The 22,785-nt window shown below is 43.6% G+C and overlaps 1 protein-coding gene across 3 annotated transcripts in view; it reads left to right on the top strand.

The window, feature by feature from the left end:
- Positions 1–20,769, top strand: part of NAP1L1 (nucleosome assembly protein 1 like 1) — a 31,515-nt gene extending 10,746 nt beyond the window's left edge. Inside the window, exons 3-16 of one of the 3 annotated variants that reach the window (XM_040410106.1) lie at positions 843–931; positions 2,047–2,149; positions 3,225–3,366; positions 3,647–3,727; positions 5,640–5,768; positions 5,852–5,923; positions 7,984–8,123; positions 8,653–8,798; positions 15,013–15,032; positions 16,562–16,684; positions 16,770–16,802; positions 17,832–17,882; positions 18,038–18,070; positions 20,112–20,769. In XM_040410106.1, coding sequence (XP_040266040.1) covers positions 843–931; positions 2,047–2,149; positions 3,225–3,366; positions 3,647–3,727; positions 5,640–5,768; positions 5,852–5,923; positions 7,984–8,123; positions 8,653–8,798; positions 15,013–15,032; positions 16,562–16,684; positions 16,770–16,802; positions 17,832–17,882; positions 18,038–18,043 — 1,135 coding nt within the window. In that variant the 3' untranslated portion in view covers positions 18,044–18,070; positions 20,112–20,769. The remainder of the gene's footprint in view (positions 1–842; positions 932–2,046; positions 2,150–3,224; positions 3,367–3,646; positions 3,728–5,639; positions 5,769–5,851; positions 5,924–7,983; positions 8,124–8,652; positions 8,799–15,012; positions 15,033–16,561; positions 16,685–16,769; positions 16,803–17,831; positions 17,883–18,037; positions 18,071–20,111) is intronic. The other 2 variants (XM_040410097.1, XM_040410088.1) reach the window with 2 other exon arrangements.
- Positions 20,770–22,785: the final 2,016 nt, after the last annotated feature.

Raw genomic sequence — 22,785 nt, 5'->3', positions numbered from 1 at the left:
TGCGGGACCACCACCGCAGATCGGCTGTTTGAGAAAGCCACAGCACTCACAAGTGTCGTTGCCTTCTCAAACAGCTGTTCAGTGCTCTGTTCCAGGTGTCGGACCCCCACCGGTCAGATACTGATGACCTTGAGGGTAGGTTATCGTTAACATCTCAGGAAACACTCCTCTTAAATATTTTCAACAGTGTCTTCTACAGCCTTTAGTTCAACTGCATCTGCTGAATTGCTAACTGCTAACCAGTCATGTCAGGAGAGGTTACAGGTCCTTAAGTGGGAATATCTTTTTAGAAAAGAGTTATCCAGCTTCTTAAAACTGATGACCTAAGCTTGGCATAGGCCATAAATATTAAAGGGGTCATCCAAGACAAGCCCCTACAGCAGCTTAAAATAAAAACATTTTATGCTTTCTATTTCTCCAGTGCTGTTCATTGTGGCGCTGCTGCAGTCATTCATGGTCCTTGGTGAACTAATGCTGACGAGTGAGTGCCAGCAGTTAAATTCTGTATGTGTTGCATGAGGACCATGGTTGACTGCAGCAGGTGTGCTGTATACAGGCACATATGTTTGTCAGCAACAGCAGGGCTCACCTTGGGGAAGGCAAAGATTTTTATTTTGAGTGCTGTCTATACAGACCAGGATGCAACAATTCTGTTTCCTAATTCGGACCCATTGGTCAGTGGCTTCTGGGGGCCGAATGACTGCAAGCTGCTGGCTCTTATCAGACCCAGATGAGCTCTGCAGTGAGGCTGTACACCCATGAACTACCTCTGGTGGCTCTATTCTATAATGGTCTTCCAGTTTGCAACACTTTTTTATTGATTTGTTGCTTTATATTTTTAGCAAAGACCAGCCAGAATTTGATCAGCAAGAGATGGAAGATGTGGAAGAAGTTGAAGACGAAGAAACTGGAGAGGATGCGAACAGTAAAGGTATTTAAGTTTTCAGAACAGATTGAAGTGGGGGCATTAAATTTTATATATTTTTAAATGGAGCCATCAAATAGCATGTCCTATTTTTGGCTGTTTTTGCAGCTAGGTGGACCCCATTGAAATCAAATGGGAGCCATTTTACGGTTAAGAACAGGTACACTAATGAAGAATTGACTTGGGGATCAAATAAAAAAATCACTAAACGTATCCTTTTTAATGCTGTTTCCGTACAACATTAAAATGTGCTGGCTCAGTGTTGCCAAACCTTATCCTGCCCAAAGTCGTGTGAAACTTCAGTGAATTACTACGGTATTCTTATCTGCTTATTTAAACATTTTAAAATGGGAATCCAAAGTGGGCCCATCAGTTGCATAACACCTCTATGAATGGGAGCTGATCCCAGCACAGCCTCTTTAGTGGGTAGATGGAGCTTTCTGCTTCCAGCTCTGTCCTCTGTATTCCTGGTGGCTCATCTCTGGGGATGTTATATCTTGAACTTCAACTGATCTGCTCAATATCTAGAAACTGGAAACCCCCTTTTTAAAGGGGCATTCCTGCAGTGAAGTTATCCCCTATCCACAGGATGGGAGTAACTACTAGTGGAAGTCCTACCAACTGATCATGAGAACCACAGCCCCATGGAGAGGCCGGTCAGGCTTGTGTGATGCTGCTCCATTCATTTGTCAGTTCTGGATATAGCAGAGCATGGTCTCCAGAAATTCCTAGAAATGAAGGAGCCAGCAGCCTACATAACTGACATTGTTCATTTCAAGGGGGTCCCATTGACAGGTAGGACCACTATCTTGTGTATAGGGGGAATAACATCATACACATGGAATAGCCCTTTGAGGATTTTATTGGGTAAGACTGCCTATGACTTGAAGTAAATGTCCTTGATGTCTGCATTCCTTGCGCAAAGCAATAAGTGATCATTCAGATAATCCCAGTAGCTTCGTTACTGTTCTGGAAATGAGCTGCAGATGAGGCATTAGGATCAAAGTTTTTTTTTTTTTCAAACTGACTTCCTTTTGTCTGAAGTATTATAAGGTGTGTTTTCAAGATTTGCATGTTACTTGAAGACTTCTGTTCAGGTTGTAATAAAAACTTTATTTCAGCCAGGCAATTGACTGCGCAAATGATGCAGAATCCTCAGATTCTAGCTGCTCTTCAAGAAAGGTTAGATGACCTTGTAGGTACCCCTACAGGATATATTGAAAGGTAAGCGGTCTCCAAGCCTCCCACCAGCACAGTTTATCTTCCAGCTACATTGAAAGAAGTCATCCAACTCGGTGGTGATCATACCTGGTCCCTGCTGCTGGGTGCTGACTCCTATCTGAGGTCTGGAGAAAGTTGGGATAAACCCTTTAAGCCTACATGAGACGCTGGCCTGCCTTGTTAGTCATTTTGCCATCAAGCCTGTATGCTGTTCAGGGCTTAAATTGAACATTTAGCAATGACTGAAGCAACCCTCCACAAACCATTCCTTCAGTGTGCTTTGTTTGCTTACCTGTTAATGTTAAGCCCTCAACTCTATACAGATACAAGACTTAGTCTTCACTAACTTGCTGAAATAACTTCACTGAAAAATGCTGTACTCCATGATAGAAGGGTAAAATGTTAGTATAATGCAGAATGCTGCCAGGCCTCTATGGTATACGATGGCATCTGCTTAGGTGAGAAATACTGATGGTATTTTGAATGCACACCTATAATGCTACAAGTAGGTGTTGGTCAGACAGCGTTGTCACTACATGTAACTGGTAGAATTCTTGTATGCCTTCAGAATGGCAGCCATCTCTTGGATGACAGTAGGCTGTCATGAATATTTTGCACAAGGGCTGCCTCATCTACTATTGGGCCTTTCAGTGAACTCGTGTTCTAACCTTCATCAGGGAGTGACCTTTTTCAGTGATTGTATTGTAACTTGTGAAGTCTGTCAAAGTAAGGCTACATTCATATGTTGGTGAAAGAAAATGGCTATTAACAGGTGCTGTCGGTTTTTCATGGCCATTTTTCAACCATTTGTGCATCCATTTTCTGCCTGTCTTTAATGGCTGTTTAGTATCTAACTTTTTTTTTTTGCCATAAAAAAACTGAATTTCATTGGGTTTTTAAGTTAAAACCCCAACTCCTGCAGTTTCCTCAGTATAGCATGGCCCTCTTACAACCTCCCTGTAGTTATAATGGCCCCCAACTTGTGGTCCAGTATAGATATTGGCATCCAGTCATTCCCCAAATTGTTTAACCACCACCACCTTAGTTTATGCAGGTTATTTATGGAATTCTTTTTCAGTTTGCCTAAAATAGTTAAAAGAAGAGTGAATGCGCTTAAAAACCTTCAAGTTAAATGTGCTCAAATTGAAGCTAAATTCTATGAAGAGGTCCATGCGCTGGAAAGGAAATACGCAGATTTATATCAACCACTCTTTGACAAGGTAACTTGTGGGTTTGTTGTATGTATAATGTGTATGTAAAGATATTTCCAGCTTTTTGATATTGACCTGTTCTTCAGATTGGTCATCAGTATCAGATCAGTTGGGGGTCCTGCACTTCCAGCCAATTGGCCTTTTGGTGCTGGAGACAAGATAGACTGAGCATTGTGTAGTGGACTGTACTGCAGCTCAGCTCCCATTCACTTGATCAGTATCAAAAAGCTGGAATAACACTTACTGATCATGATTTTTTAATTTTATTTTTTTCCCTCCACAACAATAGAGAAGTGAAATCATAAATGCCATATATGAGCCTACAGAAGAGGAGTGTGAATGGAAAGTAGATGAAGAGGAAGAAATTTCAGTGAGTAACATATTTGTATGTTTTTAACTCCTGGCCAGAAGCTCAGAGTAACTAAACCTTTACATAAACTCTTAATGTCCTAATGCCCTAATAAAACTCTCAAATATACTTTATTTTTTACTACACTTTTCCCTGCCTAAAGCTCCCCATTCCCTGCTGTGCTTAACTGTTCTGCCGTGTACAAAGTACATTTTACCAATGTGGCCGCAGGAGCGCATATTGCTGCTCCTGCCAGTGCTCCCTGGATGCTTACTAACTCTTGGCATAGCACATGGGTACCCTGTACTGATGTACTACGCCAGGATTAGCTCAGTGGGTCCCTGCTTCTTTGCTGTGCAAAGCTAAGAGCTGCATGTCAGCCCCATTGGTAAAATGTACTCTGTACACGGCTGAGCTTTCAGCGGTGTACAGAGAACTGTTTTAAGCACAGCAGGGAATGGGGAGCTTTAGGCAGGGAAAAGGGTAGTAAATAGAAAATAAGTTTATTAGTTTTATTAGGGACAACATTAAGTTTATGTAAAGGTTTAGTTACTCTTTCTAATAGTGCTGGCATTAAAGGGCCTAAATAAAAAATAACATGCCAGTCATGAGTGTTTACTATACAAGAGTCCCCCTAGTGGTAGAACGTGTTTGTATGCAAGCTCTACCAATTGGCACTAAAGACATTTGCAGTACGTTTAGTGTATAAAATGTATGTGGAAAATTATTGATGTTAAAAAGGTTTTAAATTATTCTAACATAATCCGCTTGCACGAATAAAAATATAAAATAAATGCCAATTGGGGCATACTAGGCCACTTATGCCAATTAGAAAGCGAAGAGCAAGAAGTTCCCTTAAATGCCCTGTCATATGCCTAAAACTCTTTGAAAAATTACTAAGATTGTGTGTTAAGGTTGTGCTCATAAGGGCTCATGCACACAAACGACTGTATGCAGAACTATTCATTTCAATGAGTCCGCAAAAAATGGAAATTGCTCTGTGTGCATTCCCTTTCCATAGATCTGTTCCACAGAAGAATAGAACATGTCCTATTGTCCACATTACGGACAAGGATAGGGCTGTTCTATTAGGGGCCAGCTGTTCTGTTCCCCAAAAGAGGAAATGCGCACAGACATCGTCCGCATTTTTTTGCGCACCGCAAAATACATAAGATCGTGTGCATGAGCCCTTATTGCAACATTCCTTTTGTTGTGCCCAGATCCCTCTTGTGTGAACTTCTTGCACAGATTGGGGGGGTCACATGTCACTGCAGCTGCTAACAAAGTTGCATATTTTACAGCATGTGTGCCCTGTGCCTGTGATCAAACTTGGGTGCTGCAATTGCTATTGACCACAGCATCTGAGTAAAAGGATTACTGAGCAGGCATAGGCTGTATCACACAGCAGGCCCAACTTCATAAACTCCTCCCATAACTTGGAAACAGTTGTCTGGGTGTGTAAAGGAAGTTGATACAAAATACTCAACAGGACAGCAAATGCGTATTAAGATCATCATGCTTGGGCTACTTTCACACGCTTGTGTTGTCCCGATTCATTGTCAATGGGGACAAAACGGAACGCACCTCAGTGTTCAGTTTGGTTGCGTCACCATCACGGACAAAATCTGCAAGCAGCGGTTTTCTGTCCACTATGTGGTGTGGAGCAAGACGTCAATGGGGATGGATCTGTTTTTTGACACAATAGGAAACTGATGACTTTCAGTGGTATTCAAGGCGGATTCGTCAAGGCTATATAAGACATAATACAACGAAATCCGTTCATGATGGATGCATCTGGTTGTATTATGGTAACGGAAGCATTTTTGCAGATCCATGACGGATCTGCAAAAAAATGCTAGTGTGAAAGTAGCCTTAGAAGTGTAGTCTAGTCACTGTCTAGCTGTTTGGTTGCTTTATGATATGTTTGCCCTAGGAGGATCTGAAAGAGAAGGCGAAGGTAGAAGATGAAAAAAAAGATGAAGAGAAGGAGGACCCTAAAGGAATTCCAGAGTTTTGGTTAACCGTATTTAAAAATGTCGATCTCCTTAGTGACCTGGTTCAGGTATGCTTGTCAAATGTAACCCTTATTGTAAAGGCTCCACATTTAGTTTATGGTCTAATTTTTCTGATCTTTTCCCACTACAGGAGCATGATGAACCAATCCTGAAGCACTTAAAAGATATTAAAGTAAAATTTTCAGATGTTGGTCAACCAATGGTAAGAATTTTTTTTAAGTCTTAACCACCTCCTGTCTGCACGTTGACTATAAACGTACTTGAGGTGGTTCTCTATCTCTGCACATTTCTGAACGTCCATTCAGAGATCACAGCTGTACACTAATCTTGCAGCTGCAGATCGGGTTGCCAGCTGTCAGTGACAGCAGGGCAACCCTTAGAAGGCAGGGACAGTTCCCAGGTGTCCCTGCCTTCTAGATCTCTGTACACTACTGGCTACTATGTCAGCCCCAGTTACAGGAGAAATCAATAGTGGGGGGGGGGGGGGGGGGGGGGAGTTAAATGTCCCCCAGAGGTCTTGTATGACCTTATGGGGGACGAAAAGTGTGAATTTTTTTGTTTCACATGTAAAAAAAGTAAGGAATAAAAAAAAATGTTAAATAGAAAAAAATAAAATGGACATATTTGGTATTGCAGCGTCTGACGGTCGGCTCTATCAATATATCACATGATCTACCCAGTCCGATAAACACCATTTTCAAAAAGTCATATGCACCCCAAAATAGTGCCAATCAAACCATCATATCCCACAAAAAATGAGAACCTGCCTAGGATAATCGCCCAAAAACTGAAAGAACTATGGCTCTCAGACTATGGAGACACTAACATTTTTGTTTCAGAAATAAAATGGTGTAAAACTTGGGCTACTTTCACACCTGCGTTAGGTGCGGATCCGTCTGGTATCTGCACAGACTGATCCGCACCTATAATGCAAACGCTGGAATCCGTTCAGAACGGATCACTTTGCATTACCATGAACAAAAAAATTAGTCAATGGGAGGCGGATCCATTTTCAATTGCACCATATTGTGTCGGTGAAAACTGATCCGTCCCCATTGACTTGCATTGTAAGTCAGGATGGATCCATTTGGCTGTTTCCTCAGATGGACATCAAAATGCTGCAAGCAGCGTTTTAATGTCCACCTCCAGGGCTGAATGGAGTCAAACTGATGCATTCTGAACGGATCCTTATCCATTCAGAATGCATTGGGGCCGCTTGTGAGCGCTGAAACGGATCTCACAAGTGGACCCAGAAATGCCTGTGTGAAAGTAGCCTTACATAAATAAAAAAAAATTGTATACATATTAGGTATCGTTGTGTCCGTGACAACCTGGTCTATAAAAAATACCACATGATCTAACCTGTCAGATGAATGTTGTAAATAACAAAAAAAGTGCCAAAACAGCTATTTCTTGTTACCTTGCCTCACAAAGTGTAATATATAGCAACCAAAAATCATATGTACCCTAAACTAGTGCAAACAAAACTTCCACCCTGGGTTCTTTACCTTTTTTCTTTGGATAGGTGATCAGCATCTGATTGCCAGGGGTCTGACACGTGGGACCCCCGCAGATCAGCTGTTTGAGAAGGCAGCAGCACCCAGGCTGTGACACTACTTCAGAAACACCTGGTACTCTTGCCAATCAGATGCTGTTGACCTATTCAAAGGGTAATCTGTAAGGGCAATGTAAAGAACCCCTTTAAGAATGTTCTTGCCTAGAAGTAGGGTCAGTTATCCCAGCCTCGTATTGCATAAAGGGGGGTTTCCCAAATGGGATTTTGACTCTATCTACACTTGGCTTGAATTGAACGTTCATGGGTATGCTGCAGGCCTAAAATCTGTAACATGCTTACTTTATGGGATTTTTCTGTAATTTTACTCTTTACAATGTGAAGGATGAGCATAGGGGAAACTGTAGTGTCTGAAAGATCAGGTACTGAAAATGGATGTGAACTTTTTCTAACCATGTAGTTTAAGTTAAAGTGTATTTGATCCTGAAATTGTGGTACCGTATTGGTATACCTTACACCAGAGGTGTGCAACCTCCAGCACTTCAGCTGTTGTGAAACTACAACTCCCACCATGCGTACTTCCTCTGCTCTTCTCAGCTGGAGTGGTGAAGGTTGCTGACCCCTGCCCTACATTAGGAGATTATGTAAGCAGATTCAAAGGGGGTATTCCATAGATAATTTAGCATTTCACTAGGATATGCCATTTTAATTGTTGGTTTGACCTTTTTCTTTTCTCCCCTGTCCCCCAGAGTTTCACTTTAGAATTCCACTTTGAGCCAAATGAGTTTTTCACAAATGAAGTTTTGACAAAATCGTACAAAATGAGATCAGAGCCTGATGAGGCTGATCCATTTTCTTTTGATGGACCAGAAATAATGGGCTGTACAGGGTAAGTGATTTTGGTTTGTTTTCTATTGTAGTGTTTGACTCGTGACCAGAAGGTTTTACTATTGAATCTCATTCAGTGCTAGAATGAGATAGTGGTATTCCCCCCCAGTGATGACACAGATTGTCACTTTTGACTACTGCATCAGAAACTGTAACTGGGGTCCGAACAACTCCATGGCAGTCGAGGGAGCAGTTTCTGTGGTGGTCCTGGTCCCTCTTTTGGGTCTGAGTCTACCATAGCGATGGTTCCATTGCCTGTAGCAGGTCCCCATAGGAACATATTGAATGTCCCATAGGCTGCAATAGTACACATTTATTCGTCTATGGGACAAATTATCTAAAGGGACTTGAGTAAAGGGTTTTTATAATAGAAGTTCAAATGGCTCCCATATTTAAGAAACAATGATATTTAGGCAGTCACATCCCAACATGCCTGTACTATTAAAATCTAAACATTTATCCCGTGCAGTGAATGCTGTAATGGGAAAAAGTTAAAATGGCTGACTCGCTTTTTTTTTTTTTTTACACAGGTGCCAAATTGACTGGAAAAAGGGTAAAAATGTTACTTTAAAAACCATTAAGAAGAAACAAAAACATAAGGGCCGTGGTACAGTAAGAACTGTCACAAAAACGGTTCCAAATGACTCATTCTTCAATTTCTTCTGTCCTCCTGAAGGTAAGAGGACTTGGAGGTTTGGTAATTCTGCCCTTCGCATTGTACACTGATTCACTAAGTTACTGTTCAAGAAAAATGTGCTATAAAATGATGAAACAGTAGTTTTCAGTTTAGTAAACTACTACAGGTGCATGTAAACTCTGATCAGTTTTTCTTGTATCCTGCTCCCCCTCCTTTTCACTGCTCATATTGGTCTTCAGTCAGTGCTGGCTGCCTATAGTGAGAGAAGGGCCGATGCAGACTGCTGCTGGGTTGTGACTTCCACATGGTGTTCCTCTTGTAACCGCAGCAGATTATGCTAGGGCTACACAGCAACATGTCGCATGACAACTACACTGTCACATGTAGCCTTATTCTGAAAAGTTGCTTGAAACAGTTAAAGGGATCTTGTTGCTTAAGTAAAGGGCATTTATCATGTAGACAAAGTTAATAAGACAATGTATTGATTGTCCATATTGCCTCTGGCTTTATACACTGCTTGTTTCCAGGGATTATGGCCACTGTTGCAGTACAGATATATGGTAGATGGGAGCTGCTGCGCATGCATGCGTTTTGCACACTCCTGCAATCCCAGTCACCAGAGGCTAGCACTTTTTCATAGAGTGTGAAGCTGCTGGATTAGAGTGGTTGTAATCCATGGAAATGAGCAGTGTATAATGTGATGGAAAAATGAATCCAGCCAGCAAGGGAGGCAATATGGTAAATCACAATACATTAGGAAGTGCTCTGTATTAACTTTACATTCCATTTTCTGAAGGGAGACAACCCCTTTACTAGAAGGACTTCAGGCTGGGACTCTGCTCACTTTACAGGCTTTTTAGTTTCTCAAACTGCATCAAAATGGCACTTGAAAAAGCAGCCACCACCTTTCAGGTGGTCAAGCCATGAAGTGTTTCCTGATGAATAATGCAAATGAGGGTAGGGGGCTGCAGTTCTCACGACTGGATCAGTGTCTGCCCATTGGTTGAGCATGTATGTTTCAGTACAAGGGCTAGACTGTTAAAAAAAACAGCAGTGCAATTTGACTAATTGGTTTCAGTCCAATAAAATTTTCAATACGCTTGTTGAAGTCATGTTAACTTTGAATCAAAGGAACCGCCAGTGTCAGGAGTGGATGTATAAATGAGATTCAATTTCTTGCCCATATTCATTGGGGGACACAGAGACCACGAGTATAGCTATGTCCTCTAGGAGGTGTTGACACTAGTAGAAGCTGTTAGCTCGTCCCCTGGCAGCTATACCCCCTCCAGCCTGGAGAGAGCTTCAGTTTTTTTTCTAGTGTCAATAGGAGGCAAGACCTCCCTGCTCTGCAGGGATCTCCTGAAGATTTTTTTATTTTAGTTAGGGTTTTTTTTTTTTTTTTTTTCAGATGGGAAAACCGTGGACCCCTCGCCTCCCTGTCTCCCGGGGTTGAGTTGCGCCGGTTACCCGCACTGCTGCCTCCCCGACAGAAGACAAGGTGGATCAGGGCAGCCTCGCTCCCCTGCATCACGCCAGCCAAGGTCACCCATCCAAGCGGCACTCTGGCGCAAAATTCTTCCCGCTCTTCTCCCCATCCCCCAGACACCTGCTGAGTGCCGTCACTGGTCCTCGTGACTGCCTTAACCCTTCCTGGCCACCACCATTCTTAGGCCGGCACCTGATCTGGGTCTCTTCCCCGATCCACCCCCCCCCCCAAGTACAGTGCATGAGTGGAGGATTTTAACCCCTTCCTGCCTGTTGTCATTGTGGCCGGTTTCCTAGTTTAAAATATATATATATATATATATATATATATATTTTACACTCGCCTAAAGAATTATTAGGAACACCATACTAACATACTAATACGGTGTTGGACCCCCTTTTGCCTTCAGAACTGCCTTCATTCTACGTGGCATTGATTCAACAAGGTGCTGATAGCATTCTTTAGAAATGTTGGCCTATATTGATAGGATAGCATCTTGCAGTTGATGGAGATTTGAGGGATGCACATCCAGGGCACGAAGCTCCCGTTCCACCACATCCTAAAGATGCTCTATTGGGTTGAGATCTGGTGACTGGGGACCATTTTAGTACAGTGAACTCATTGTCATGTTCAAGAAACCAATTTGAAATGATTTGAGCTTTGTGACATGGTGCATTATCCTGCTGGAAGTAGCCATCAGAGGATGGGTACATGGTGGTCATGAAGGGATGGACATGGTCAGAAACAATGCTCAGGTAGCCTGTGGCATTTAAACGATGCCCAATTGGCACTAAGGGACCTAAAGTGTGCCCAGAAAACATCCCCCACACCATTACACCACCACCACCACCAGCCTGCACAGTGGTAACAAGGCATGATGGATACATGTTCTCATTCTGTTTACACCAAATTCGGACTCTACAATTTGAATGTCTCAACAGAAATCGAGACTCATCAGACCAGGCAACATTTTACCAGTCTTCAACAGTCCAATTTTGGTGAGCTCGTGCAAATTGTAGCCTCTTTTTCCAATTTTTAGTGGAGATGAGTTGTACCCGGTGGTGTCTTCTGCTGTTGTAGCCCATCCGCCTCAAGATTGTGCGTGTTGTGGCTTCACAAATGCTTTGCTGCATACCTCGGTTGTAACGAGTGGTTATTTTAGTCAACATTGCTCTTCTATCAGCTTGAATCAGTCGGCCCATTCTCCTCTGACCTCTAGCATCCACAAAGCATTTTTGCCCACAGGACTGCCACATACTGGATGTTTTTCCCTTTTCACACCATGCTTTGTAAACCCCAGAAATGGTTGTGTGTGAAAATCCCAGTAACTGAGCAGATTGTGAAATACTCAGACCGGCCCGTCTGGCACCAACAACTATGCCACGCTCAAAATTGCTTAAATCACCTTTCTTTCCCATTCTGACATTCAGTTTGGAGTTCAGGAGATTGTCTTGACCAGGACCACACCCCTAAATGCATTGAAGCAACTGCCATGTGATTGGTTGACTAGATAATTGCATTAATGAGAAATAGAACAGGTGTTCCTAATAACTTTGTGTATGTGATATATAGGGCCACCCGGTCTGTGTGGTCCCACACTGGGCCCGTGTCCTATCTTGGGTTAGGGGGACCTCACATAGTTCCCAATCCTCCCTCCGGGGCCATTTTGTTTTTGTTTTTTTGTTTTTTTCCACCTGCGCAATCCAGTGACAGACCACTGGGTTCAGTACCTGCCATATTCATTAGCTCCTTCCATAGGTGGCGCGATGACATTATCACTGGTTACAAGGTGTGCTGTATGCATTACCCCCCTTAGGTGCTAATTGCACTCCCACAGGGTACAGGACTCACCATATGCACTAGTTCTTGCCATGGGCATTAACCCTTCTTAGGTGGGGTATTTTCCCTACCACTGGCTTAAGTACTCCGTACGCATTCCACCTTCCATAGGTAGGGTAGTTGTGCCGCCATTGGATACGGTCCGACTGTCACGCTATCCTCCCATAGCCAGAGTGTTACACATCACTGTGCTTCCTGCCTGCCTTACTCCCTTTTGTAAGTGATCCACTAGCGGGGGAATAACTGTTGCAATTCAACAGTCGGTACTCTACGGTGCCCGGTACTCTTACTCTAGTGCTATATGAGGCCGCCAGTGGATACGGTGGCTATTCATGATTATAACTGTCTTCTCAGGGGATTTACTAGCATCACTTGTCCTAGAGACTCCCATCTCCATGGGTCTTCATTGTTCCAGTCGGTCATGATATTGTCCGCATCAGTAGTAGTGCGTACACCATTGCACATATATGGTGAGTATGTTCCAAGTGCTTCACTGACTATTCTCTATCCATCACTCCTTCTCTTGGAAAGTGGTTATGCTGGCGCCCTGGTAGCAGCTACAGCGTGTTTTCCTCTACAGGTGCAGCCTTTCACTAATGCTTGAGTTTGTGGTTGCTGCAGTGGGACATCCCCTCAGGTAGGGGCCCTACCCTGGCGCCAGCTTGGCAGTTGCTCCTGTTCAGTGCCACTCAAGGTAGTTTTTTTTTTTTTTTTTTTTTTTTAAGGTTGCTCTACTTAAACTGGGGCAGTATGTACCATACTTCTACAGATAGTCTCAGGCCTCCCTCTGTTTTTATTTTATTTTTTGCGCTGACGGGGCAAGCACTCGCTATTACGGTGGGAGCGGTATTGCATACCACTACATACTTCGGGTCTGTCTGTTTAGTTTTTTCGTCAGGTGATGGACTCTTCTACAACTGAAATCCTTGGCTACTTCTGTATAGCGCCAGTCTCTACGGGAAATGGGCTTGGACCTAGCCTATTCTTCCCCCTGTCCCTTTCCTCCTCTGGATCATGATTCATAGACTCCCCGCATGCCTTGGTAGTTCCTATGTTACTACCTTCCCTCATCTGCATCTGCACGGGGTATTCTTTTAGTGGCCTTCCATTCCAGGCATGCTCCGGTACCAACTGGTGTGCTGTGGCGCCCTCCACATCCCTCATTCTATGGGCACTCCTTCCATTGGTCTGGGTGTGCTAACTGTATCTACATGAAAGCTCCCCACCTTCTCTCCTGAGCAGGAGTTCCAAAAACATATGACATGGATGCCCTGACATCTCCTTGGCGGGAGTTCTCCCTCCTTACATGTTCTCTCCTACCCAGGGTTCTATGGAGGATCAGATGGAGGGCTTTCCGACAAATCCTAGTCGCTCTGGATTGGCCCTGTCGCGTGTGGTACGCAGATCTCGTTCTCCTTCTAGGAGATGTCACTGCCACTCAGACTACCTTCTTTTAGGGTCAGGGTCTTGGTTTACAGCGTGGCTTCCCCTGGTGCCCATGGAAATCTTCCTTTACCACCTTGGGATCTGAATATAGTTCTGGGTTCCAGTCTTCTCCCTTTGAGCCCTTGGGGAGATATCTCTCCAGCTCCTGTTCTAGGTGGTTTTTTTTCTTGTGGCTCTCACATCCATCAGATGGTTGTTTCGAGTTGGGGGTGCTCTCTTGCAGAGAACCCTTCCTGGGTCTTCACAAGGATAAGGCGGTTCTCTGGCCCATTTTAATTTTTTTTTTAAAAAAAATTTCTCCCGAAGGTGGTCTGTCTTCCACTTTAATGTAGAATTGGTCCTTCCTTCACTGTTCCTCTCCTTCACCACGCAAAACATTGGCGGCCTCCAAGGTGGCAATTGCACAGTGGATTCGGTCTGCAAATGCTGTACCATTCCCGCACCGGTGCAGGGTTCCGCCCTTAGGTGTCACGGCTCACTCCTCTGAGCGGCGGATGCTTCATGGGCTCTGATGCATCGCACCTCAGCTGCGCAGTTGTGTAACGCGGCTACCGGTCATCCTTACTCACATTCACAACATTTTTCCAGGTGCATTCTTATGCATCGGCGGCCGCTGCTTAGCCAGCAAGGTCTTGCAGGCGGCAGTTTCTTAGATACCAGCAGGGACGCTTGCTTCCATGGGTCTGGTTTTTCCCTCCCTGTGGACTGCTCATGAACATCCCACGGTTTGTCGCTTCCCCCCCATGAATATGGTCGAGAAAAGGAGATTTTTGTATAACTTGCCAGTAAAATCTTTCTCGCTCTTCATTGGGGACACAGCACCCACCCAGTATTGTTGTTCGGCCACAGTGTGGCAGTTACTGGTTAGAACTCTGTAGGGTCTTTTGGCATGGTTGGTGTTCCATGTTTTCTCTTTGGTTGGCTTGCTTCTCCTACTGCGTGTTCACAAACTGAAGCTCTCTCTCCAGGCTGGAGGGGATATAGCTGCCAGGGGAGGAGCTAACAGCTTTTACTAGTGTCAACCCCTCCTAGAGGACATAGCTATACTCGTGGTCTCTGTGTCCCCCAATGAAGATCGAGAGATTTTACTGGTAAGTTATACAAAAATCTCCTTTTTTGAATCCACTAGTAGTTTTGGGTTAAATGGCATCGGTGGCACATGTGAAAGCAACCGATTACTCTCTACAGAGCTGTACCATGGGATGGGAGCCTGCATTCAGTACTGGACAGTCCATGAGGTGCCGCTCTTCTGTGTAAAGATGGCGTAAGCTTAGTCTGAAACCAGATTTATCACGGCTGGCACACTTTGTCTAGTCTAACGTTACACCACTTTGTCTTGGGTTACTTGTGTCAAATGTATTTTTTTTTTTTTTTTCCTTCGTTTTTTTTGCTGCATGCATTCTGGTGCGTTTTGATACATTTTCCCCAATGTTTTCCAAAAGATGTAACCATTTCAATTTTTTTTATCTTATTATCCTTTAGTACCGGAAAATGGAGAATTGGTAAGTAATGATCCTGTGAACAGTAACTAATTGGCCCCTGTGCCCATGATATGAATGAACTGTAGATGTTCAATTGGCATCTACATTGAAAAGTATGCAAAATACAGTAACTGCAAAGCAATGTGCCCGCATACACTATGTTAATGGGATTTAACAAAATGGGTGTAATTTAGTTCTGCAGTGTCTGGCACAAATGTTTCTTGTGCAGTAGGTGTAATATTCCTGAGTGCACATGGCCTGCAAGCAGAATATAAGTGGTCACCCTTGCCTTGCTCAGAGGTTTAGAAGTATTTTAATAGTCAGAAGACTGCTGTCAGCAGCATCTCTCTCAACCAGTCTAGAATATTTGTACATGTAACATCCAGTATGATTTTCATAATTTGGTGTTTTGAGCAGATTTGTTCTCACGACCGCACCTCTAAAAATCCTTCAGAGAATCTGTCCATATTAGAACCGAGCTTTCAAGCATGTCTGGAAGATTTCTAAAGGATTTCCAAACCCTTTTACTGTACAGCCTGACCGTCCTGTAGAGGCATTCAAAATGTGCTAGGAGCTTCCCTGCCAGATAGGATAGCTGTGTTCAGTGGTTATGTCAGGGTAATGTGTGACATAAGGTTGGACAGTATCAAAAAATATTCCTATGAGAATATTAAGAAATGTATCATAACTGTCACAGTGCATGCCCGTTTAAAAGAAAACACTCAAAACATGCAGGGAACTTGGTGCCAGATTCCATCCACTATCTTATCTGATTCTTGGGCAGCCCAGGCTTGCTGTCTTATATAGACCTCAAGGAGACATTATACTGTATGGACCTTATACAGTATGTCTGTGTTGCACTCATACATTATAGTAATGCCTCATTGTGGCCCCACTGTCCCACACCATGTAATGAGGGCCAGGGAGTGAGCAGGGCTTTCACTCACCAGTGTCTACATGGTGCTGGGTCAGTATATACAGGTATATGGGTTACAGCAGTGTATACAGTCAGCATTTAATTGTCATAAAGCCTGTATACCTTGACCCTGCACTCAATATACAGTACTGTAGCCTATATAACTGTATACACTGACCCTGTACAGCAGTGTATACAGTTATATGGGGTGGATGGAGCACAGCAGTGTACAGTCGGTATACTGTCTACTCCTGGGCTGCAGCCTCAGCCTTGCCTGCACTTCCACATTATTGCATTCTCCCTCCTCCCACCTTGATTGCTGCTGATCTATTGGTGCAGGGATGGATATGGCCTTCTGACATTCAGCACATAGTCCATATAAGTGTGGAATGTACTGACTTTTTAGAAATGGTCAGTGTGTGACTGGCCCGCTGAAGTCACTCAATATAGCGCCATAGTTAAGAAATGTAGATCGCCATGTTGCAGTTTCTTAATACCTTGGTATATCGTGAATACTGCTATGCTTAACACTAGTCTGATGGTTTTCTGCAGTGTTCTATAGTTTATCACCGTGAACAGTAGTTAGAGGGCTTAAGGATTATTTGTCATAAATAACCTGCCATGTTGTCTCTAGGATGATGATGCAGAAGCAATACTTACGGCAGACTTTGAAATAGGACACTTTCTGCGTGAGCGTATAATTCCCCGATCTGTTCTTTACTTCACTGGCGAAGCTATTGAAGATGATGACGACGATGTAAGTTCTTTACTCTTCATTCCCATTACATTTTCGTAATGAACACTTTACTGATTAAGGCTTTTTTTTTTTTTTTTATAAATAGTATGATGAAGAAGGTGAAGAAGCAGATGATGAGGTAAATAAGAATTTGAATGCTTTGCCATGGCTATGTTCTTCTGTTACTTCTGTGTAAGGCCTCTTGCACACAAACGTGTGTGCCCCTTGGCCATTCTGTGTGCCGCAATTCTCGAACACCCACCGTGGGGCATCTACAGCGGATTGCAGACCCATTCACTTATGGGTCCGCGATCCACAAAAAGATAGGACATGTTCTATCTTTTTGCGGGACGAGGAGAAGAGAGGGACCCACTGCCACCAATGACTAATGCTGTGGATGGGGGGTGCAATTTTTATAATACTGAGAAAAGGGGGCGGGACTGTGGCCACTGCACCACCAATGAATATAGTTTAGTTTATGCCTGAATACAAACGTAGCCTGCGGGCACCCGGCCTCTGACTGCGCGCTGCAATTAAGCCCACAGGTGCGGCCCTTCTCAGAGCAGTCACTGCTTTTAAGCCTCTGCTCTGCAATCTTCAGGGCTAACTTCATACATTAAAATGAATGGGAGAAAGGAAAAAAGTGACTGGCAAAAAATGCCTTTTGAATTGCCCTTAAAGAGGACCTTTCACCAGAATAAAGTATCTAAACTGACTATACAGACATGTAGAGTGGTGCCCAGGGATCCCCCTGCACTTACTGTTATCCCCGGGCGCCACTCCGTTCTCTGGTTATAGCCTCCGGTATGTTCATAGTTAGGCTCCACCCAGGGGAACCTGCCGCGGTCTCCTTCTCCTATGCTGTAGCGCTGGCCAATCGCAGCGCTCAGCTCATAGCCTGGCGCTGAGCGCTGCAATTGGCCAGCGCTACAGCATAGGAGAAAGACGCCGGCAGGTTCCCCTGGGTGGAGCCTAACTATGAACATACCAGAGAACGGAGCCGTGCCCGGGGATAACAGTAAGTGCACGTCTATAGTCAGTTTAGATACTTTATTCTGGTGAAAGGTCCTCTTTAACAGTGGCTGCTACCCCATATTCTATACTTTATTTAAAAAAAATTTATTGAAAAAAACTCTGAAGATTTTAATTACAACTAATGTTCTTACAGGAGGGAGAAGAGGAAGCGGATGAAGAAAATGATCCAGATTATGAACCGAAGGTGAGTCCTGTGTCTTGATAGTTGGAATTTGCTTGGTGTACGGTCATTGTTATAAACATTTTTATAGCATGCGTTTGTTTACACTGACATAAGCCTGAGTTCAGTGAGAAATGCCTACCACTTCTGTCTCTACCCTTGACATTTTTCCTCACTAGGTTTAAATGGTGCCAGTAGAATTCATACCCTGGGTATGTAATGCATTGAGTATTTTAATACACTAATGGTGTGGTTTTGGTTCACCTGGACACTAATACCTGGTGCACTGCTCATCTCCTTACTAGAAAACTGCACAAAACTCCTCTAAAACCTGTGCTGGTTAACTGTTCTAAATAGTGGGTAAGTTATGTGGTTTGGTTTAATGTTCATGTAGTCAATGTATTTCATGCCTGCAAAGACCTTGGTGTTTTCTGTCAAAACTGCACAACCTGCTCCACCTTTTCAACAACTTAAGAGGACCTAAGCATACAGACATGGAGAGCGGCGCCCAGGGATCTCCCTGCACTTACTATTACCCCTGGGCGCCGCTCCGTTCTCCCGGTATAGGCTCCTGTAGCTTCATATGTTCATTTCAACTGGGTGGAGCCTGCCCGCGTCTCCTTCTCCCAGGCTGTAGCGCTGGCCAATCGCAGTGCTCAGCTCCTAGCCTAAGTTTTTTTTTTTTACAGCCTGGGAGACGCCGGCAGGCTCCATCCACCCAGTTGAACCGAACATATGAAGCTACTGGAGCCTGTACTGGGAGAATGGAGCGGCGCTGCTCTCCATGTCTGTATGGTTAGTTTACATTTTTTATTCTAGTGAAAGGTCCCCTTTAACTAGTGAGGCCACCAGTCTGTTAGGCTGGGTTCACAACTGCTGTGGAGGAACAGACTGCCGCAGCTCACCATATCTGGCATAGCATTCTAATGGATCTGACAGGAATCCGGTGGCTTTCCAGCATATATAGTGCTAAAGTTGCATGTAGCATTTTTGTCCAGCTGAAAGCTGACGTGTGCGACTGATACCGTGACTGGATTAGTCTTTGCTGTTTACATATAACTAGACGACAATTCTGTAAAATTTCTTTTAACCAAAGCAGTTGATCAGCCTGGTTTTAAATCTGACTATCTGAAATCTGTGGAAGGAAACTTTCATGTTAAGAGAATGTCAAGGCAGGCTTTCACAGTATAATAGCCTGACTCTTGGATCTTTTCATAGATTATCTGAGTTGGGGCTATACCACTAAATGTTAGACAAGTAGCATACATATTTATGTAGCTCACACTAATTTTTGATATGGGCTTTTTTAATTTCAAAGTTGCTGTAACACACTTTTTGTGCCCCTTGGTGTTGAGCTTTCTACAACTAGTGGTCACTGCTTTAAGGGCTTGCCATAAATGTCTAAACGTGTAGGTCCCAAATCTGAGAACTGCTCTTATCCAGCAATGACCCACCATCACGCACTGAAGTGAAAGAACAGTCCATGCGTATGCTGCTCTCCCCATTCACACCTACAGGACTCCCAAAAATAGCCAAGCACTATTCAGTAGGGATCTGTGCCCTAGAAGGGGCTTCTCAGTAACTGGACACATTAGGTGGATGTTCTGAGACTGAATCAAATATGTACCTGGGGGGTGGTAATCAGTTTGTAGCGGAAGCTTTTTTTTTTTTTTTTTTTTTTTTTTTTTTTAGAATAAATTGAGATTGAATTGTGGCTTAACCCATTTGATGTGCTGATTAAAGGGGTTCTGCAGTTTGAGGATAGATCAGCATCTGATCGGCAGGGGTCTGACATCCGACACCCCCACCAATCAGCTGTTTGAGAAGGCAGCGGCACTCCAGCAGTGCCACGGCCTTCTCACTGTTTACTGCTGGCCCAGTGATGTCACGACTAGTATCAACTGGCCTGGGCGCGGCTAAGCTCTGTTCACTTGAGGATAGATCATCAGTTTAAACAAACTGCAGAACCCCTTTGACTTGACTCATAGGGCAATATATATGAGTATGGTACTTCTGGATCTTTAAAGTGGACTGGTTTGCATCAAAGATATATATTTTTGTTTTAGCTTGACATTTACTCCTTTGATAAATGATGTATGCAGGGAGTTTTATCCAGTGCTAATCTGTGAAATTCCTCTGGGCACAGATGTAAGATGTGCCATGATGAATTCTTTTTTGTTCAGAGGCGCTCATTTTGGTATGATTGACTCCATATGGTGACACTAAAAATATGCATGTGCTTTCTCTTTACAGAAAGATCAAAACCCAGCTGAGTGCAAGCAGCAATGAAGCGGTGTGTACGTGGCCTTGAGGATTACCTGCACTGTAATAAGTTAAACTCTTAGTTACTTACAGCCTTATGTTTTGTATCTTGGTAGAATAAAGTAAACAATTTTTGTTAAAAAAATATATAAAATTTAAACCTCTAAAAATCTGTTTAAATGGTAAGATCTTTGGACTTAGTATTAAGTGTACTTTCCTGCCAGGTATGTAATAGGATGCAGAAATCCCTTTAAAGCATGTTCTTCACTGCTTCATAGTCTTGGTTCTTGTGAAGTCTTTGCCATGTACATCGCAGCAGTTCTGATTCATCACAGCTGCCGTCAGTCTCTTTAGCTCAAACTCCTAAGGAACCAAAGTCTTTTCTCAGCCCAGTAGTTCAAACAGGTGTAAGTAGCTTGCAATAGCTGTGCCTTCATGACTTTGTTCTAGAATTACAGTTATTACCTTGGAAATGGTACATTCAATAACTTATCTTTGCAATTGACACATGTCCATTGATCATATCTGCTTGTTATGCTATGGATTTTTGTATTTTATGTGACTGTGATCTACAAAGCAATCTGATGGTCAACATAACAAGGTTACTGTTTACCACTGGGGTGTGAATAAAACCTAGTATTTTCAGAAATCTGTGTTCATTTTTTGTGTATTATACTGTTCCTGTAATGGCTTGCCAGAGTGTCCATACAGACCTTATACCCAGCACCAGACAGTCTGTCCTATTATCCTGTAGTCATACATTATGTAGGTTTGCACATAGAGGGAAATGTCAAAGGTAATAAAACTGCAGAGCACTTGCTTTCTGGAAGGAATACAACTGCAGGACATGTGACTAATTGCAGAGACCAAGACTTCACATAAAAAAATAAGTTATAAAGACTTGTGCATAAACTAAAGCGGTGCTCCTAAAATATCAAGTGCCAGTAGAATAGTGTGACCAGTGTCATGTTACAGCAGCTAAAACCATACTTTATGTGGTATGGCCCAATGCAGGAAGTATTCCTATACGTACCTTGTAAACTGGATATCTGGTTTCAGGTCATAATGACAGTCCGCCACAGGACACAATAAGGAAACTTGATCCACTACAGGCCTCTGGTATGGCTGGAAATGTACAAATGTTTCATTAAATGTTGCTGAAGCTTCCAAAACAAGCGTGTCCCTGTTATAATGCTGCTAAAACTGTCCACATTTCCATTTTGGAGCCTGTGACTGAATCCTTTGGACCCCACTACAAGCCAATGTAGTTTGTCAGGATACATCTGGCACTTGTCTTTTCTCGCCCATTCCATTTGGGGACACAGACCATGGGTATAGCTTAGTTTATTACTAGGAGACTCTATGCAAATAGTAAAAAACAGCTCCTCCTCCACTGGCTATACCCCCATGCTCCAACAGTTTTAGCTTGATGTTGGATAAGGAGGTGACACTCCTGCTACTGCAGGGTTGTCCCTGTAATTTTTTTTCTCTTGTGTTCCCCCCCTTTCAATAGAGGACACAGGGTGGCATGGTGCGTCCCTGGTCTCAGTGGAGTGAGCGCCAGGGTCGAATGGCCGTCCCCGGCTACCTCCCTTCCCCCCCAGAAGACAAGTGGAACCGGGCTCGACCTGCAGCGTCGGCGGCCTACCAGATCCGGGGTCACCTACTCCTGCCCTCTATCCAGTGCACTGCCACTCCTTGTGCCTGACTAAAGAGGTGACCCCATGCTGGTACAGAACGGAGGGTGAAGACTGCAGGAGAACCGATGTTATCTGAATCCTGCAAACTCCCTCCCCCTGTGCTCACACTGACACGGTTCTTTAAGGGCTGACCTGTGAATCGGGGGGGGGGGGGGGGGGTGCTGGTTGTGAGTGGAGGGTGTCCTTATCCCCCTGCATCCTGGCTGTGGGTGCAATCCTTTCGGAGCTGGGGTCTCCCGCGTGTGATTATTTTGATTATTTCATGTTTCTGTGATGCGAACGAGGGGCGGAGCCTATCGCGTCATCTCCAGCGCTTCCGCTTTGCCTTCAGCGCTTCTCCACGCTTGGCTCTGCTCCAGCTCCTCTCTGGTCACTGTAGGACAGAGTGTTCGCAAACTGTTGGAGACCCTGACTCCGGGATTGCGGCCATCATGCCACTACCTGGGGCCCCACAAAAATCAAAAGCGGCACCTCTGGTCCCACTGGGATCCTGTAAGGTCTGCTGCTTGCCACTGTCGGTTACAGGCTCCTGTGACTCTTGTATGCAAATATGTAAGAGGGGCACACCTACATCTGATTCACACCAAACGCTAATCAATGTTTAGTATTAATATTTAAAAATTTATTAAATACAGTTTAATATAATATATGCTGAATATGGTACCTTATCGCTCTAAAATCATAATACATGCTTAAAAAAGCCATGCCAAGGGTTAATGTGTACTTCAATCTGAGATTTCAGTAGTGGATATAATATCTATTTCAATACTACTGAGTCTCAGTTTATAAAATGATAGTGAATGCAGTCTGTGTTAATCTGCAGTTTGTCAGTGATATTTTCAATATAGGAATTTGCTGAGATAGAAATATTGTCCTTTGCAATTCCTTGCATATGATCTTTCACAGTTATAGCTCAAAAAGGTGTTTGGCTAGTGCACTGTGATAATATAATGATAAATTACTCA

The sequence above is a fragment of the Bufo bufo genome, chromosome 1 (assembly GCF_905171765.1).
Source record: "Bufo bufo chromosome 1, aBufBuf1.1, whole genome shotgun sequence".
Lineage (NCBI taxonomy): Eukaryota > Metazoa > Chordata > Amphibia > Anura > Bufonidae > Bufo > Bufo bufo.
The sequence above is the reverse complement of the archived record's forward strand: the minus strand, read 5'-3'. Positions and strand labels throughout refer to the sequence as shown.